Source organism: Manis pentadactyla, chromosome 1 (assembly GCF_030020395.1).
Source record: "Manis pentadactyla isolate mManPen7 chromosome 1, mManPen7.hap1, whole genome shotgun sequence".
In the NCBI taxonomy this organism is placed as follows: domain Eukaryota; kingdom Metazoa; phylum Chordata; class Mammalia; order Pholidota; family Manidae; genus Manis; species Manis pentadactyla.
In genome coordinates this window covers 202393831-202413457 of record NC_080019.1, presented here as the reverse complement: position 1 = coordinate 202413457, position 19627 = coordinate 202393831, and the positions used below count along the sequence as shown (strand labels likewise).

The 19627-nt window shown below is 49.4% G+C and overlaps 1 protein-coding gene across 11 annotated transcripts in view; it reads right to left on the bottom strand.

Moving 5' to 3' along the window:
• Positions 1–19627, bottom strand: part of LOC118925554 (glutamate receptor-interacting protein 2) — a 102464-nt gene that overhangs the window by 15162 nt on the left and 67675 nt on the right. For 7 of the 11 annotated variants that reach the window (XR_008998988.1, XM_036911474.2, XM_036911462.2 and 4 more), the window contains exons 2-14: positions 13245–13325; positions 12850–12985; positions 11824–11969; positions 11052–11138; positions 10375–10450; positions 9027–9172; positions 7986–8133; positions 7703–7872; positions 5672–5803; positions 5206–5433; positions 2805–2991; positions 2175–2320; positions 1316–1396 (exon numbers count right to left, since the gene is read on the bottom strand). Coding sequence is in view for 9 of the 11 variants with exons in the window: in XM_036911474.2 (XP_036767369.1) it covers positions 1316–1396; positions 2175–2320; positions 2805–2991; positions 5206–5433; positions 5672–5803; positions 7703–7872; positions 7986–8133; positions 9027–9172; positions 10375–10450; positions 11052–11138; positions 11824–11969; positions 12850–12985; positions 13245–13325 (1764 nt within the window). In the remaining 2 variants the exon portion in view is untranslated. Of the gene's footprint in view, positions 1–1311; positions 1397–2174; positions 2321–2804; positions 2992–5205; positions 5434–5671; positions 5804–7702; positions 7873–7985; positions 8134–9026; positions 9173–10374; positions 10451–11051; positions 11139–11823; positions 11970–12849; positions 12986–13244; positions 13326–19627 lie in introns of all 11 variants that reach the window. The other 4 variants (XR_008998989.1, XM_036911468.2, XM_036911469.2 and 1 more) reach the window with 2 other exon arrangements.

Here is a 19627-nt window from a genome sequence, read left to right as displayed (position 1 = left end):
TGTACACCCTGTGTGAAGGCCCTGCCCAGAGGTTCCTCAGCTGGAAGCAGCTTCTCCCCTCCTACATTGCTTAACCCACCTCCATTGACTGCAGAGTCTGGGGCAGGAGGAAGCTTCAGCAGCAGCCCTTCTGGACAGCTGTCCCTCCATCAAGCCCAGCTGGGGACTGAGGGTCATTCACAGAGGGATTGCAGTACCTGTCATCTGTTCTTGGTGGCTTCCTGCAGCTATCCTAAGGGGCAGGACCTGAGGAATAGTGTCCAAGTACCCCTTGCCTGACATGGAGTCAGCCCAGCAATGCTGCCGTAGCCAGAGTGGACACCTGCCGAGAGACGACCTCAGCAGGGCAGTGGGACTGGTAATGCTAAGGCTAAGCAGGTGGTATCTCCAGCCCTCACCCCAGCCTCCTGCCCCTTAGGTGCCCAGGGCAGAGCTGTGCTGAGCCAGGCAGAGCTCAGCTGGCTCTGAGACCCTAGTCAGCCGCATTCTCTCTACTCTTCAATTTATCCTATACTCATTCATTCGTTCACTCAACAAACATGTGCTGAGTCCCTGCTATGTGCCAAGTTGGAAATCAGCAGTGAAGAAAACAAAGATCCAGGCCCTCCTACAGCCAGTGGTCCAGCAGGGGTCACAGATAATCAGCAACATTTAAAAACATATAGTTTGTCAAATGATAAAGATGCTATGGAGACAAATAAAGAGGGAAGAAGAGTACAGTGCAATTTTAAATTGTTGAAAACCTGAAGACGGCAGGGTAAGAGGGTAGAAGGGATAGCCAGTGCAAAGGCCCTGAGGCTGCCAGGAGGCCAGCAGCGGCTGGAGGGGTGCAGTCCAGGGAGATGGGAGGGAATGACACCGGAGTTTATGGGACTGGATCACAAAGGACCTCCTCAGCCCTGAGGACTTCAGCTTTTACTCAGAGAAGGGAATTGAGCTGTAGGAGGGTCTCAAGTTACCTATGCTTGTGTATTTACCTTGCTTTTTTCACTCTGCTATCCTGCACTTTCATTCCTTTCACAAACATGAATTAAGCACCTACTGTGTTCCAGGCCTCTTCTGGGCCCTGGGAACATGGAGGTAGAAACCCAAACGTGGCCAGTGTGTTTGGTGCCTTACAAACTGCTTAAACCCACTGGGAGATCTCCAAAAGCCCGTTGTGCAGAGCAGGAAACGGAGGCATCGAGTGGCTCGGGTCTTGCCTGGGGATACGCAGCTGGGCACTGCAGGTGGAGGGAGCCCAGGTCAGCCAGCCCTCCCACCCCGAGCCTCTCCCCTGGGCCAGGCAGGATGGTGCAGCAGGGAGGGGACTCACAGCTGATGGTGATGCCCAGCTCCACACCGCGCCTCTTGGGCAGCTTCACGTGGAAGGTGCCGCTGCTTGGGATGACAGACTCTGGTACAAACAGATGTGGACCCATGTGAGACCCACTGGTCCCACACCCATTCTGGTCCAGCTGGGAGAGACCCCAAAAAGTCACCGTCCCAAACCTCATCCTGTCTTCATCCACCTGACAGATAAGGTAACTGAGGTATGGTGAGCTGATGGGTTTGTCCAAGACCACCAATCCACCTGGTCAGAGCAGACCCTGGACTGGAGCCCAGACCTCATGACTGCCAGCCTGGGGGTTCCCTGTAGCCAAACCCAACCCAATTCGGATCCAGTGACAATTTACTGAGCACCTACTATGTGCTATGTGTTTCCATGTGATTTATCTCATCTAAGCTGAATGACATCCTTTGTAGTAGAAGTCTTCTGTTCTCTATTTTACAGTTGGGGACCTTGGGGATGGGGGGACAAACTGTCCTGTCCAAAGTCCCACAGTGTCCAACTCTCAGGACCAGAATTCTAACCGGAGTTGTTGTTTGGGATTCTTTGCCCCAGCCCTGCAGAGGGGCATGAAGCATTTTCAGCCCTCGGCCCTCCCTAGGTCTCATTCTGTTGCAAAAGTCCCTCATCACCCCTCACGCTGGCGTGTGGAGCTCCCTCCTCCTGGGCCAGTGCCTTCCTGCCCACCATCAGTGCTTGGGCATAGGCTGCAAACACCCATGGGAAGAGGATCATGGGCGGGCAGGGGCCTGGGGGTGGAGAAGCATTTGCTCCAGGCAAGAGCGGGAGAGAGAGAGGAGGAAGCCCAGCGTCCCAAAGCGTGGAGGAAGTGAGGGTCACTCACCTGCCACATCGAACTCAACCTCCAGCATGACCTTGTGGGCCAGCGCGGCATCACGCAGCAGCTGGTTGGCTTCCTCCATCGTCCCGTCCTCGGTGGCAATGCCGTTGATGGACAGGACCCGGTCCCCCACCTGCAGCAGCCCACACCTGAGTCCGGGGCAGCCCAGCAGGGAAAAGAAACTCCATCACCATCACAACTCCAGGGCTACCCCGGGCACCATTAGGCCTGCGGTGTGACTCTCAGCTCTACCCTGGAGGAGCTACAGACCCTCAGGCCATCTGCCACATGACTCTGGCTAAGGGCATGACCTTGTCAGATCTGTTTCTCTGTCTAGCTAATGGGGATAATACCATGCTTTACAGTATGTATATACAGAGAATTCTGACTTCAGCTATAGATAGGTGTTCAAGTCCTGGGTCACTCACAAACTGTGTGTCCTGGGTCAAGTGAATCAGCTTCTCTGTGCCTTGGTTTCCTCATCTGCAAACTGGCTGGTGATGGAGCTGATGTGATGGCTCAGTGAGATAGGCTTGTGAAGCTAGGCTTGGTGTGTGACTCAATTTCCCTGTCTGTCCACGAGCCCTCTGAACTGGAGTGGCAGGCCCAGTGGGAAAGGGGCAATAAGCTCACCTCTCTGCTGGGCTGTCGGGCTCGATGAAGCGCACAAGGGGTGGAGAGGACAGAGTCTCGGTGGCGAAGATGCCGCCCTGGAGCTGCAGGCCAAAGCCGCTGAGAGGGTCTCCGCAGAGCACGACCTCCGTGGTCTCTGTGTGCACGATTTGCCCTCCCGGCCCCACTGTGCTGGAGGCCAGCGACACTGTGGGGCAGGTGGGCACGGCACTCAGGCCAGAGAGGCCTTCTTGCCAGAGCCAACCCACCCCCAGGCCTCGGAGGTGGGTGAGTGTGAGTTCTGACCTGCCCTGGGGCTGGCCAAGTCACAGCCCATTCTGAGCCTTGGTTTCCTCATCTGTACAATAGGATCGTAACTCCCACCTGGCAGGGCTGGGGCAGGGGTTACGGAAGACAACTCCTGGGTCTGTCATGTTGTAAAACATAGGTTCTGAGGGCCACTGATATATGTTCTGTTCTGTTCTAACGTTATTGTACGCTATTGTATATTTTATGTTATTTTTGGTAACAGCTTAGAGATACAATTCACCTGTCATAGTATTCACCAATTTAAAGTATATAACTCATTGGTTTTAATATATATCCAAAGAGTTGTGAACCTTCACCAGAATCAATTTTAGAATTTTCACCCCTTCAAGAAAAAACCCTGCTCCTTTCAGCCATGGCCCCAAATCCTCCCAGCCCTAAGTAACCACTCATCTATTTTCTTCTCTATAGATTTGCCTACTCTGAACATTTTACATAAATGGAATCATATAGTACGTGGTCTTTTGTGTCTGGCTTCTTTCACCCAGCATTTTCAAGGTTCACCCAATATTGTGGCATTATCAAAGTCCCACTCCTTTTTAAGGCTGAGTAATATCCCATTGTATGAATATACCATATTTTGTTTATCCATTCATCCTTTAATGGATGCCTGGGTTATTTTCACCCTTTGGCTAAAATGAATAATGATGCTATGAATATTCGAGCACAAGTTTTAGGTGGACATATATTTTCATTTCTTTTGAGCATATACCTAGATGTGGAATTGCTGGGTCATCTGATAACTTTTTATCTAACTATTTGATATGTTATTTTATATGTTCTATATTCCATATATAAATACATTTGTAATATTAATATGGATGTTGGATATCAATTATTACATAAAATTTACTACTGTATTTCATTCTATTACTAATTATACTATTATGTCTTTGCATACTATGGTTAGGTATAATGTGTTATTATTTGTGATTTTTCTTCAATGATATCCCTAATGACAAGAACAGTGCCTACTAGAGGAAGAACTAAAAAATGTTAACTATTATCATCAATAATAATAATGATAATACGTTATTAGCCACCATCCCAGCAAGAGGACAGGTAAGGTGTACTGAGAACCCCCAATTCCCACATTCCCCTATAAAGAGCATTTTTTAATCTTTTCACCTACACACCCGCAGCTTTGATGGATGACAAAGGTGGTTGGTAAAGGTGTGTTTTATCTCTCATCTGATTCTGAAATCAGTTTCCCTTTTCATCTCAGCTGCCAGGAAGCTCATAATCATATTTAGTACCTTTCAGGTACTAGGTAATTTGTATTCCTCTTTTCCCTCATCTGGTTCAATTCCAAATGGCCCAGTTTGACCTTCCAATCTTCCTGGAGGCCTCTGCAACTCACATGGCAAGAGGCCTAGTACACTTTCTTTATCAACAAAGGAAAAGACTCCTCCCAGAAGAGATTTCAAAATTCTGGGCATTCTCATGACTTCTACTACTTCCACATGGCTCCTGCATTATCATTCACTACTATCTGTCTTTATATTTATTCACTTTTTAAAATGCTTAATTACCTTTATTTCAAAAGAGAACTATATATAGTGATCATAAATGAAAAGAAATGTCTATAAATAAAAGGTAAGTAGAAACATGTATATAAAGTAAAAGTGAAAATTATTACATTCTGGATGGCTAGTGTCAGGCCTGTGTCTTTGGCTTGGAGGAAATTTAAAAGTGTCACAGAGGTGGTAAAGACACAGTTACACCACACTCAGTCAGACCTTCTCCTTGAATGGATAAGAAGAACCAAATGAAAGAAAAATGAAATGGAGTTACTGTGAGACCTTCCAATCTGAAAAGGCATCCTTTCCTCAAGATATTTTGTCACCACATGCTGGGAATTTTCCATAATAAAAATGCAAGACTAAAATGTACAAAGTTAACTGGCACCTCACAGGTGTGTCCTTGTGCAGTACACAACGTTCTCAACCATCTATGGTAACCTGGCATAGCACTCATGCTATTTAATGACCCCCTCAACATACACCTGGCCAAAATACTCCTCACCCTTTGGCACATCTCTCTCATCTTTGGGCATACACGCAGCCCAAAGGGGAGGGAAGAGACCATGACTTACATGAGCTCTTGTGTTCCCTTCGTCGCTGCCTCCTCCGCCCCATTGTAGTTCGGGGGCTCATAGGCTGTGATCCACGGGGCAGAGTGCTGGGGTTAGTGCAGGGAAAGGCGTGATTCATGGTCGGTGAGGAAAAAGGAGTCGAGGACAAGGCTGGGGAGATGAAAGCGTAGCTTCGTGAACCCCAGCAGGGCCCTCCACCTTGCTGCAGAGTAGGTACCAGGGAGCTGCCTAACCAAAGGGAGACAGGGAGGCCTTCTTCTTCTTCACCCCAACCATCATTGTGACCTCAGGCAAGTCTCACCCCCTCTGGGCCTCAAAGACTGCAGAGTGAAACCAGTTGCCAGGAACAAGGGCTCATCCCATCACTAATTTGCTAGGTGACACTGAGAAGCCCCCCTAATTTTTCTGAGTCTTGGTGTCCTTCCTTATGAAACATGCACAAGCCATGGTGGGGTGGGCACGTTACATCGGCTCTGGTCTTGGCCAGCAGGTGTGGCCCAGGTGGGCGTCCTGCAGTGGCCAAGCCGGGGGCTGTGGCAGGAGGGCACGCAGGGGTCCCAGCGGTGTGGTTGCTCGCTCCTCTGCACCTTCACTGTGGCTGGGTGGGGGAAGAAGGGGGAGAGAGGTGCAGGTGTTAGGGGCTGAGCGAGCCTGAACTCACCCTGCCCCCTGCAGGCTGGGCTGCCATCCGCAAGGTGAAGTGAGGAAAGCAGGGCCAGGAGATCCTGTTTCCCCTCAAGCCCAGAGGCATTCAAGGTACTGCTCAGGTGTCCCTGATGCCCACTGTGTGCCAGGCACTGTGCTTGGGACTCAGCCATGCAGCAGCAGGGATGGGAGGGAGAGCAGGCCCAGGCCCAGGCCAGGAGCTGTTGGAGCAGGCTTGAAGCAGGCCACCTGGCCTTGGAACCCAAGAACTGGCCCCATCAGCTTTGGGGGTGCAGTTGGCAGACAGCATCCAGTTGCAGTGTGTACCTGGGTGGCCACGGCCAGGGGCTGAGCACACAGGGGCACTAGTGCCTATTTCTGCCCCATGCTGGGCTCTGAGGGGCAACCTGAGTCCCAGGGCCCGGGCTGGGTCGGCCCAGGCTTCCTGGCACCTGCAGTGCAATCTGAGGGTGCTCTCGCTTCCTACCCCTGAATTCAACCTTTCTCAGGCCAGCTCTGGAGTCAGCTGCCAGGCAGCTTGACAAGTCCCTTAGCTCCTCTGTGCCTCCTTATCATTACCTGTGTAATAGGACTAAAAGAGTGGTTACCTTCTAGGATAATGGGGAGGATCAGAATGAGGTAACTTAGAGCAGGGCCTGGCACCTAGCTGAGGCCAGGAGGACTGCTGGCAGCAGTGCAGCCTCGGGAGGCACCGCACCTCTCTGAGCTTCAGCCGCCTCAGCCACCTCCGGAAAGTGGGGAAATAGTAATACTGAACTCACAGTCTTGCCATGGGGATGACCTGAGATGACCCATGGGAAACCCAGGCATTAACCCTGGCCCACAGCAGTGCTCAGTATATGATGCAAAAATGAATGGCACTACTTCGAGTCCCCAGGCCTCCTGTATCAGCCAGGTATGTGGACTGATGGGCCTTTTTCAGTTCCTGGCAGAGACCCAAGAGATGAACCCTCCTCAAAGCCTGCCCCCCCACAACTGATCTGGAGAATTTCTTTCTCTTGCAGAGGACCGAGCTTGCAAAGGATGGACGAGCAGAGCACACGCACTGTGTCCTGGGGCTGGAATTCACAGCTTGACCACTCTGACCAAGGCCCTGGGCTGTGCTCTGTCCTTTCCCTCATTTAACACCCCCCCAGGCCTGTGTACTCGGGTCCTCACATCACTTACAGATGAGGCAACTACGGCTCAGGGAGGCAAAGCGCCTGTTCAGCAGGGCCAGTGCTGGGATTTGAGCCCAAAGCCCGAGGTTTGGACTGCTGGAGGCACTGCCTTGCTCTTTGCTGGAAGCTGCCTCGTGACCACCCTCCAACCTGTCCTGGGCTCCACCTCTGCCCTCTGGTTCTCCTGGACCACATGCTGTCTCTGCTCTTGGAATTATGGGCACACAGCTCTGTTCCAGCCTGGGAAACCCAATTCCTCACTAGAGTTGTTGGGGGGCACACTCCAGGGCCTTCTGATTGCCCAGCTTCCTCCTCTGGACCTGCTGAGGACCCTGAGCTGAGCCCAGGACCCAAGCTCTGAGCAGCATTGAGCACAGAAGGGAGGTCCCCCTCCCTTGTTGTAGCCCTTATACTTCTATTGATGCAACCAGTGATGGAACTGGCTTGGGGGCATCCATGCCAGCAGACTGTCAACCCATTAAAGATGTTTCCCTGCCCTACTTCCTCACCCTCAGCTGCTACACTTGACAGTTTGAGCTTCCCTGTGGATGGACATTTGTTTCAGTAAACTTTAGCTTGCCCAGGGCTTCAGTCTTAGGCCTCTTGGGCCTTGCGCACCCCTCCCCATCAGCTCTCAGATCTAGGCCCTGAGACCCTCCACGGAGACCCACCTGCTTCTGAGGGCTTCAGGGGCTGCTGACTTTGGGGCGCAGGCAGAATCTCCAGCTGCACTTTCTCTGACACATTGGCCAGGAGCTTGGTGGCCTCAAGCAGTGAGCAGTGTTCCGTGCTGGTGCCGTTGATGGACAGGATGTGGTCTCCAGCATGCAGGGCCCCGCTCCTGGCCGGGTGGGGGCGTGAAGGGGGAGGCTGGTCCAGCCTGACAGAGCTCTGGGCAGCCTCAGCCCCCACACACCACCCCTGTACTATGGCTGTACCCAGTGTGGGTCTCACCTGTCCACCACACTGGCCGGCTTGATACGGTCAATGGTGATGACTGATTTGTTATGGTGGGAGCCAGTGGTGAGTGAGATCCCTAGGGTGGACCCTGGTGTCTTGGTTATTTCCACTATCAAGGGCCCCGAAGCACTGGCCACTGTATCTGGCACATGGAAGGAAAGAAAGTTTGAAATGCAAATGTTGAGTACTTTGCTCCCCAGCCTCCCTCTGCGATTTGGGTTCAATCCTCACTGCCAGAGAGGGGTCATTACACCCATTTGAAAGGCAAGAAAACAGGTGTGTGGAGATAAAGGTTTTGTCCAAGTTCACAAAGCCACTTAGCAGCAGAGGAAGGGCAGAAATTTGGGTCTGACCCCAGGGCTTTGCTGAACAATACAACTGGCTCACATTCATGGAAAGCGTGCAGTACGTCTGTGCTGAGCAGTAATGCAGGCTGAAACCCTCCTCCATTGCAGAGAATGGCAACCTGGTTCACTCTCCCAAGGCCTCAAAAACAAAACCTAGTTCCTTCTGCTCTCCTGCCATCCCGCCACCGTGTCCAAAGGTCAGCAAATCAAAGCCAGCTCAATGTTCATCATTTTTCCTGACTTCAACTACTTTTAAGCTCCTCTTCAGCACCCAGCCTGGGCCAGCTGCCATACTTTCTCACTTGGATAGCTGCAAGTTAAAAGGTATCCCCCAGCCTTTTCCATCTCGCTCCTTTTTTTTTTTTTTTTTTTTACAGCACTTACTGCTCTCTGACATCTTCTAGATTTGATCTTTTCTGTTTTTCTGTCCATCTCTCCCCACCAGAACATCAGCTCCATGAGAACAGGACACATGAGGTCTGTCTGTATTGTTCTCACGTGGATCTCCAGTGCATCAAACAATTCTTGATATGTAGGACTATTGCCCAGAGAGGCTCAGAGAGGCTAAGTGACTGACCTAAGGTCACACAGCTTTTGCAGTGGTAAGGATCTGTCCCACTACCCTACCCCTCCCCTCAGTGCTGGGCCTCTTCCTGCCCCAACCCTAGCCCTCAGGTCCCCTCCTCACCTGGGATGGCTACGTCATACTCCACCTGGAAGAGTGCCTCATGGCTGCACTGCTGCAGAGTGGCCAGGGCAGTGGTGTGGCTGGCCCCATGCAGTGGGATGCCATCAATGCTGAGCAGCCTGTCGCCCACCTTCAAGGAGCCCTCCCTGCAGGGAAGGGTCTGGTCAGCCAACCTGGCCTGGCGCAAGCACTGGGCACAGCCCTGCCGAGAGGGCCCTGGGAAATGTGGAGGAGGCACGGGGACAGAGGAGGGGCAGGGAGCTGGTGAAGGAGAAAGGGATGGAACCGTGAGTGAGGATGTGTGAGTGAGTGGAAGAATGCACGGCTCTATGCACAAGCAGCTGAATAACTGAAGCTGGCAAGTAAGGACAGGAGATGGGTCCGCTCCCCAACCTCGAGTAAAGTCATGGTTCCAGCTCAAACCTACAGTGTCTGAGCTGGGGATGCCCCTCAAAGCCACACCCACTTCTGCCTGGGGATGGAGAGTCTACCATGTTCCAGAGAGGACACACCAGCCCCACCAAGGCCACACAGCATCAGGGGCGGGGCAGTATGTGGAGGCTTCGCGCTGCCCACCAAGAAGTCCCACTGCCCCCACCCTTGTTTCTCAGCAGTGATTACTCTGGCCTGGTGACAAATGCGCCTGGGAATAAATTCAGCAGAGGTCCCAAGGGAGAGGCCCGAGCTGGGGTTCACTTTGGTTTGGGTCAAATCCCCACCCTGGAATGCCTGCCCCAACAGGTGGCCAAAGCTATTTTGGGAGGTTCTATGAATAGCTTGTCACAGTGCTTTGTCCCAAGGACGGGTTTAGATTTCTGACAAGGCTGTTCCAGGCTTCTCTTAATATGGCCAGAAATCTCCTGCTGGGAGCTCAGGGGTCAGGACTGGGAGCTGGACACGTTCCTCCCCCACACTCTCTCCAGGCAGAGCCAGGCTGGGCAACGCAGCCAGGACTCGGGAGGCAGTCACAGAGGGCCATGGTAACACCAGTCACTGTGCCCCAAACCCCTCACAGCAACTCTTAGGGGTTACAGTGTTGGACCCATTCCACAGACAGTGAAAACTAAGGCCAGGGAAGAGTGACATGATAGCAAGGCTCACTGCCCCACCTGCCCCAAGACAGCAGGACGTTGGGGAAGAAAGAGCTTAGCGTCTCTCCCATTAGGGTTCAGTCCCAGCTCCACCAACAGTTCCCTTAGTGACTCTGGGAAAAGGCTGTATCCTCTTTGGACCTCAGTGTGCTCATCCAGAGAATGGACACAATGGCCCCACTCTGCCTACTTCACAGCGGAGCTGGAGGAGGTCAGTGCAGGGTGAGGCTATAAGGTTTCCTCTGGCTCAGGCTCACCTGTCAGCAGGGCCACCAGGCCGCACACAGGTCAGGACAAGTGGGCGCGTCTTGTGCCCATCTTCATGGGCACCTCCTGGACAGAATTTGACAAGAGGCAGGAATCACCTACCCACTCCCTCTCTGATACCCAGAGACTCTGATTCAGCCCCTAAGCAGTCTCCCTTGATTAAATCTGTTTGAAGACCTTGTCCTTGCTATTTCTAGGTCCTCTTACAAGACACCAACAGCTATTCCCCCCAGAGCAAGGGCAAAAAGAAGAGAATGTGACCAAAGTCCTCTGTTAAATGGCTTGCTTCCCTTCCTGGGATCTCATCCTATTTCCCCTTTTGCCCTGGTTGCTAGGAAGCTCCAAAATTTGTTCTCAGTCCAGTAGTAGCTTTCTCCATCATTTTCTGGTACAACTTTTCCCTCTCATTCCCCACAACCATGCACTCTTCATTGTTTGGCAAGTATTTCCATTTAACACTTGAGTTATTAATGGTTCTGGGTTGTTTAAAGTCAGAAGCAAAATTCTATCCACCTACCTATGCATCTATCCATCCATATCATACACACACACACACACACACACACACACACACACATACACATTCATTAAAGCAAAACAGAACATATAGGGGATTAGCATTAGCCTCCCTCCCACCCCTGACCCCAAGGGCAACTTTTACACTGACCTCTGAGGACAAAGCCAAAGCTATTGCCCTCCTTGTAGAGTGAAACGTCCACTGTCTTTGAAATGATCCCTGGATTGTTCTCAGGGGCTGGGGGAAAATGGAGGACTGCTTTGAGTCCCTCAGTCACTATCACCAAGCTGGCAGATGCCCCCAAAGCTCATTCCAGGCGAGTTAGGTGACCCGTCACAGAGATTACAGGAAGAGACCCCATCTCACAGGTAGGACAAGTGAGATTTAGAGGGACTCTCTTGCTGATACCCACTTAAGCCACCATTTAGAGTGGGGAAAGAGCCTGCCCATACCCCCACGAGACAGTGACAGACCCGAGCTCGAGTCCATGGCTGGTGGACTGGGGCCAGTGTTGAATTCTAGTTGCTCAAATTCGAGACCGTAGACTAACTTTGGAAATTCAGAGCTAGGCTAAATCTTAAGTCACTGTACTCACTGCAGGGTGGTGGGGTGGGGAGAACGATAGGGTGAGGAAAAATTTATTCAGCCAATATTCCCAAAACCTTCCCCACAAAGGAAGAGCGTCTGGAAACTGAATACACAAAATGACCATGGGTTATGAGCAGGCCCCTGTCACCTCCTGGTGACAGCGTACTGCAGCTGTAGGCAAAGCCCCTACGTGGGGCATGGATGTCTGTAGCCAGTCTCCAGGTCTTGCCCCCACCCAACTAGCCCGATCCACACGACCCAGGGCTGGTGAGAGGCAGCTGCATCCACCCATCACCAAGGCAGTGGAGAAAATTCCCCGTCCAAGGGCACCCACCAGGCGGGGGCAGCTCATACTCCACCTCCAGCACCACGCGCTCGCCCACATTCTTGAGCAAGGTGATGATCTCGTCATGGCGGAGCCTGGTCAGGTGGATCCCATTCACTGACCGAATGTAATCACCCACATTCAGCAGGTCACTCCTGGGAGCAAGGAGGCCAGAACACACGTGTGGTGACAGGCGCCAGCAATTCACACCTACCTTCCTGTTGAATCCGTACATTCTCTGAATCCCCAGTTTACAGATGGAGAAGCTGAGGCTGAGTGAGGTCAGATGTTGCCCAGGGTCACACAGTGAGTGAGTAGGAGAGTGCAGATTCTAATCTAGTTCTGTCTGACCAGCAGGCCCAATGCTGGTGGGCCTGCTTTCCTCCTGCTGGGGTGCCGTACTCTTAGCTACAGCTTGGACTGGCACCGACAAGCCTGCGGAGCGGCCAGATGTCCACCTCCTTGGCTATTCCCTAAAACCCTTTCTGGGTTTTTATAGTAATCTTTGCCTGGACACTTGTCAGCACTTGCCCTGTGCAAAGAATACCCAGAGATACAGAGATGAAGAGGCTAAGCCCCGGGTTCCCTGGAACTCATGTTCCAAGGAGCCACACAGGTGAAATGACAGGAACACCCAGGACAGTGTGTGCAGAGGTGGCACACAGGGCTGGGTGAGCAGAGTGGCTGTGTCAGCCTAGGGCTGGGGGCTCCTGCAGAGGCAGTGTGGAGGGATGAATGGTAGTCTGCCAGGAGGAGGCAGTAGGGAACAGCCTTCTAGGCAGAGAGAACTGCATGTACAAAGGCGTGGAGGGCCTGATGAATGTGGGGCGCTGTGGCTGGGTCCGCCCTAGCCTAAACGGAAAAAGAAGAAGCTGGGGCCTAGAATTACAGCCTCCACTGGAGACCTTCCCTCTGCAAACACCAAGCTCTTGGGTGCTCTGGAAACAACCGCCTGATTGCTTTGCCTAAGGCCCTCATACATTCCCCCCTGGCCCTGGCCTCCTCCCTGCTGCCCTCACCAAGCCCACTTCTCACCTGGCTGCGAGACCCCCAGGTCTCAGGTTAGAGACCCTGGGCTTCCCATCCTTGTCGGTACCACCCGAGATGGTCAGGCCCAGTGTGCTGCCTTCTTTCTTGATCAACTCCACCACGGTGACGCCTCGGAACTCCTCTGCCAACAGATGGGGTGTGAGCAGGCAGCATGGGGCAATTTCGGGCCCCCAGCCCCAAGACAAGTGATGCAAACACTTGGCAAGCAGGGGTTTGGCTGCATTACACTGGGTGACATACCGCCTTTTTACAGAGGATCAGCAAGGTTAAGTGACTGGTCTGGGGTCACAGAGCAAGTTAGTGGCAGAGCCAGTGCTGTCTGGCCCCTTCCTCCAGGTGCCTCCAGGACAGAGGAGGAGGAAGAAGCAAGGGCTCATTACCTGGAATGCTCTGTCTGCGGTGCGCCAGGGCCACGTCGGCCCCTCCTGCATCCTTGCCTCCTTTGGAGTAAGGCCCATCGTCTGCAAGGGAGGAGAAAAGGCCCCGAGTTCCACTTTCATCTCCATTCGGACAAACCCTCCGCCTTGGGAATCTTCCTCTTCATGGATGTGGCCTGCCACTAGCTCCACGTGAGTCTCTGCTGGGGGACCCTCATGGCTTCTCCTCCCAAGGAAGACTTTGCCTCGGCTCTCAGGGTTGAACAACATCCCTTTGAGCACTCACTATATATATACCAGGAACTTCACAGCTCTACAACCTAATTTAGGGCAATATTATTCCACTGTACAGATAAGGCTCAGAGAGGGACAACTCATGACCAAGGTTCCACAGCTGAGGAGTTGTACAATTTGATTAGACCCGGGTCTGCTGACTCCACCACTGGGGGCTGTGCTTGCATACCTGCTGAGACAGGGAGCTCCCTCACATGCAGGCACCACTGCTCATGTGAGACCGTGCTGAGCAGAGGAAACTCAATCTTGGGTGGACCTAATTAATGTTTCTTCATGAGGACTGCACTTTATAGTTTATGACCCATATCCTCAGTCATTCTGGGCAGTCAGAGAGAAGTCTGTCTCCTTTAGCTTTAATTCTAGAAAACTTTCTTTCATTATTTTTTCAAGTACTGTTTCTTTCCTCTCTCTCTTTTGAAAACCTTAATAGATGTACTTCAGGACTTTCCAGTGTGTCCTCCATGACCCACCACCCACCTCTGTATCATATTTCCTAACTTCTCATGCATTTCAAACATAAGGAAAGTAAACAGTATAATGCAGAGGCTCTCAACGTGGGATCCCTAGACCAGAAGAACTAGCATCACCTAGAAACATGTTAGAAAAATGAACTTCGTGGGCCCCACCTAGGACACAGGAAATTAGGAACTTTATTTACTAATTTAGCAATCTGTATGTGTGTGTATATATGATTTCACATGTTAACCTAATTTATGTTTTTATCTACTTTAAAAATTTTATATACATTAAAATTCTTTGTGGTGTGCATTTTCTCTGGGCTTTGGGAAATGTGTTCTAACCACCACCCCAGTGAAGTTTTATCACATTCCCACCGCTGCCCAAACTCTCCCTGGCTGCTGCTTTGTGGCCAGTCCCATCCTCGCCCAGCGCTGTTCTGTTTTCTCTGTATGATTTTGCCTTCCCTTCAATATCTTATGAATGGAATCATACAGTGTGTCATCTATTGAGTCTAGTTTCTCTCATTTGGCGTGATCATTTATCCATTTTTTTTGCATATATAAGTAGTTTGATTCTCACTTTTTTATTGGAATATAGTTGAAATTTAATATATTGGTTTCTGATGTATAACATAGTGATTCAATAATTATATACATGACTAATTGCTCACCATGGTAAGTGCACAGTTACTACACTGTCATAACCCCCGTTAATATATTACTGGTTTTATTCTTCATGCTGTACTTCCATTCCTGTGACTATTTTATCATTTGAAGTTTGCACCTCTTTATCCCCTTTGCCTATTTTACTCAACCCCCCAACCGCTTACCCTCTGGTAGTCACCAGTCTGTTGTCAGTATTTATGGATCCGTTTCTTTTTTGGTTTTGTTTTTTAGATTCTACATACAAGTGAAGTCATATGGTATTTGTCTTTCTCTGTCTGACTTATTTCACTTAGCATGATACCTTCTAGGTCCATCTATGCTGTTGTAAATGGCAAGATTTCCTTCTATTTTGATGGGATATCACCTCACATCAGTCAGAATGGATATTTCTTGTCATATCAACAAGACAAGAAATAACAAGTGTTGGCAAGCATGTGGAGAAAAGGGAACACTGCTGGTGGGATTGTAAATTGGTGCAGCCACTATGGAAAGAAATGTGGAGGTTTCTCAGAAAACTAAAAATACATATGACCCAGCAATGCTACTTCTGGAAATTTACCTGAAGGAAACAAAATCACTAATTAAAGAAGATATATGTGCCCCTATGTTTATTGCAGCATTATTTACAATAGCCAAGATTGGGAAACAACCTAAGTGTCCATCAATAGAGGAATGGATAAAGAAGATGTGGTACACACACGGTGGAGTGGCTTGATTCTCTTTATTGCTGAATGGTATTCCAATGTATGGACATACCACTTTGTTTAACCATTTGCCTGTTGAAACACATTTCTGTTGTTTCCAGTTTGGGGTGATTTTAAATAATGCCCTAATAAATACATGCAACAGGTTTTTTTTGTTAGAACATACATTTCCCTAACACTTGGGTAAATACCCAGGAATGGATTCTGGGTCATATGGATAAGCTTGAGGTTAACTTTGTAAGAAACTGCCAAACTGTTTTTCAAAGTGGCTGCACTGTTTTGCATGCCCACCAACAACGTAAGAAGGGTTCAGTTACAAGCACTTGGCAATGTGTTAGGATTTTTTAAAAAAATTTAGTCATTCTAATAAATGCATAAAGTTATCTTATTGTGGCTGCAATTTACACTTGCTTAATGACTAGTGATGTTGAACACTCTTCCTTATTTGCCACCCACATATATCTTCTTTGAAGTGTCTATCCAAAGCTTTTGCTCATTTTTAAATTGGGTTGTTTGTTTTCTTGTTACTGAATTTTTATATATCTGGATACAAGTCCTTTGTCAGATATAATAATTTGTGTTTTGAAAAGACCACTATATGACTCTGTGTCATACTGAAGTTTGAGGAACACTATATAATGAACATTTACCCACCACCTGGTTTTAATCATTATTAACACTTTGTCATATTACTCCATTTATTTTTATCTGTGCTGAAAATTTTTGAAACAAACCTTGGACATAATGAAATCATACCTCTAAATACTTCAGTATGTATTTCCAAACAAACAAAAAGGAATATATTTCTTACATAGCAAAAATACCATTATGACACCATACAAAATTAAATAACTCCTAATTAATTTAATGCCCACTCCATATTAAAAATTTTCCCAATTCCAATGAGTTTTTAATTTCAACAAATACCATTTTTGGTTTTGGAAAGCTTTGGTTCTTTTGCTTATCTCCTCATTCTGCTTTCAAATTTTGTTCTTCCCTTTTCTATTCCTTCTTATGTGCCTCCAATAACTTTTAATCTTTTCAACATTCATCTATGATTCAATTTTCTATTATCTCCAACTCCTGAGAGGTGTTTCTGTTGTCTGGGCTGCCTGATGACTCTCCCTCATGGTAGACTGTTTCCTCATGTGTTTGCTAATGGTGATTATGAGCTCATCTTTAATGGGGCTTCATCTGTGGGAATCTTGTTCAGCTTGGTTGAAGGCAGTTCCCTCCAGCCTTCAGAGGGAATTTGCGATTCCTTCCTTTGGGTGCCCACAAGGCATCATTACCCTGATCCAATGTTAACATTAAGTTTTTGGTTCAGGATTCTAGAACCATGGGGTAATATGAATTATAACCTTCAACAGAAACAAGGGGTATTCCTCAGGTCACAAATTTTCAAAGGAGATCACCAAAAGTCTAGTCGAGACAGACACACTTTCGTTTAATCTCTTTGGTAGATGGGTAGATAATTTTCCCAGTCCCCCCTCTCACTGAGGGTATATCTTTTTAAAGGTCTGGCTTTATGCTGGGGTGTCAGTTCCAATTAGAGAAGGTACAGGGCATCCTCTCTTGTACCTCTAGACCAGCGAACACCCCCATTCCTGCTGCCACCCCAATAGGGAAGCCTCAGCATCAGCTTACTCATTCTGCTGGTGTCTAGTCTTACTGGCTGGAAATGCACTGAGTTTATAGATCAGGTTGTGGATAACTAACATCTTTACAATACTGAAATTTCCACTATCTATTCCTCCATTTATTTTTATCTTTAATTTCTGCTAAGAATATTGTGTACTTTCAGGGGCAAAGGTCTTATACCTCTTTCATTAAATGTATTCCTAGATATCTTAAGTGTCTTAATGCTATCATAAATTGGACTGCTTTTCAAATTTAATTTTCTAACCATTTGTTGCTAGAATATAATAACAGTTGATTTTATATTCTGAACTTTAAAATCCACATAGTCATTCTAATAGTTTATCTATAGATTCTTTTGGATTTCTGTCACCTGTGAACAATGACAATTTTATTTTTTACTTCCTAAACTTCATACTTTTTCTAGTCTGCCTTATTCCCCTGGCCAGAAGTCCAGTACAAAGGCGACGGGGAGTGGTTATACAGACCCTCCTTCTCTCCTTTTCAGCTCTCCATCTTCACTTCCTGTGAGCGCATCTCAGAGGACTTAGAAGCTGGAAGGGTTCAGGCTACCTGCTCTACGATAAGGACACAGACCCTGCCTCCCTGCAGCACCCCCTTGTCTTGGGCACTGTGCATGTTCTGGGTTCTCCTCTATGTCTTGACAGGAAAGAGGAAGGGGACACACACGTTGTACACCAACCACCCACACTATCTCATTCACTTCTCACAGTGACCCTGGGAGAAAGTAGGTGCTACCATCTACCCATCTGACAGATGAGAAAACTAAGACCCAGAGCAGCAAAGTCCTTAACAGGCAGCCTCTGCAAAGAGCCAGGATCAGACCCCAGGTCGCCTTGCCAACCCCATCCCATGCTCCAGGCACCTTTGACCGGGTTATCTTTTTCACATTCCCTCCAAGTGCTTTTCAGCACTGGACTGAGGTGGGCAAGGGCAACGGACAAACCATCAACCTGGCAGCCTCTTGTGTGCTGCCTCAGGGGGCCACCACTCCCAGGCCCCAGGGATGCCCCATGGGCTCCACTGCCTCCTCAGGCCTCACCTGAGCCTGCACACACCCCTCCCCGGGCCCCACCTGCCCTGGATGAAGAGCCTTCTGCCTGCCCCTACAGCCTTCACTCCAGCTTGGCCCAGTCAAGGGCATGGGCGCAGGGCTCTGACAGGCCTGAGTGCAGACCCTGACTCAGCCACTCACCCGCTCTGTGAAGGCCACTCCTCTCCCGGAGCTGCCAGGCCAAAGTAAGACCTAACTCACAGGCTCTGTCTCCCTTCCTCACGCCTCAGAGGAGGCGTAAGAAAGCAGGGCTGGAGAGGAATCAGCCCCCGCAGGAGGCAAGAGACACATAGCCCACCCCAGCCAGGCCCTTTCCATGAGGCAAAGGGTCAGATTAGGGTTCACCCAGGGTGGGGACAGCTTGGGTCAAGATCAGGGCTCAGCCCAGCCAAGGTCAGGGCTCAGCTTGAGGTCAAGTTCAGGGATCAGTCAGAAGCAGGAACAGGGTTCAATCTCAAGCAGGTTTCTCAATATATGGACTACTGACATTTGTTGCTGGATAGCTCCACGTGGTGGGGGGCTCTCTTCTGCACCATGGGATGTTTAGCAGCATCCTCGCCCTCCAGCCACTAAATGCCAGTAGCCCCCGACCCCAGTCATGACAACCAAAAAGGACTTCAGGCATTGCCACATGGGTGCAAAAGTGTCCTCATCCCCAAATTGGGAATCACTTCTCTGAGTCAGGACGGGGCTCAGGCTGGGTCAGGGTTGGTTCCAGCCTGGGGTAGTTTACTCTGGGTCTGAGAAAGCCTGAGAACCTTTACCACTTGCAGCTCTAACCAGCTGGAACTATTCCAGCTCCCCCATCACTCTGCATCTCCAGACCAGGGCTAGGCTCTCTTTGCTTGACAGAAGGTGGTAAATAACAAATCAAACAGCATTTAAATCCAGAATCATTTCCAAGGCCCCTTATGTTGGGTCCCCAGCAGCTTTGCTCACCACCCATCCTCCAGGCCCCTTGTTCATATCAGACGCCACCAATTCAGGCAACACCCCATTAAGTATAATGCCTCCCATTACGGTTTCCTAATTCGCACTTCATTTAGATCCAACAAGATGTTTCTGAGCTAATAAAAATTAAAAGCCTGGGATCTATCAACTGTGTGACAGTGAACATCTCTGGTATTTCATGTGGGCAATTCTGGAATTAAAATCTGTCTTATCCTGTGCAAATTAGATTTTGCTACTGGAAAATCCCCCTCTCCTGAGCTGTCCTGGGAAGATCAGACATAAGCTTGCTGGCTCCAGGTTTATGAGTCTGGGGATAGGGGAAGGGGGAGATTATCTTGTAAGGAAACGATGAGAAAACAGAAGGTCAAGTTCATCAAATCCAGAACAAAAAAATCCCAAAGAATGGAGCATGGAACATTAAAGATGGTTTTTGGAGCCCTGATAATAAAAACAAAAGATTCAGAAATCGAGACAGAGGAACAATGTGACCCCCAAAGGCAAGATTCTGAAGCAAAGGATGCAGGATGTTGAAGGCGAGGACCATTTCCTGGGCTGTCCCTGCAGCATTCTTCACGTTTGTCTTTGAGGCTGCCTCTCAGC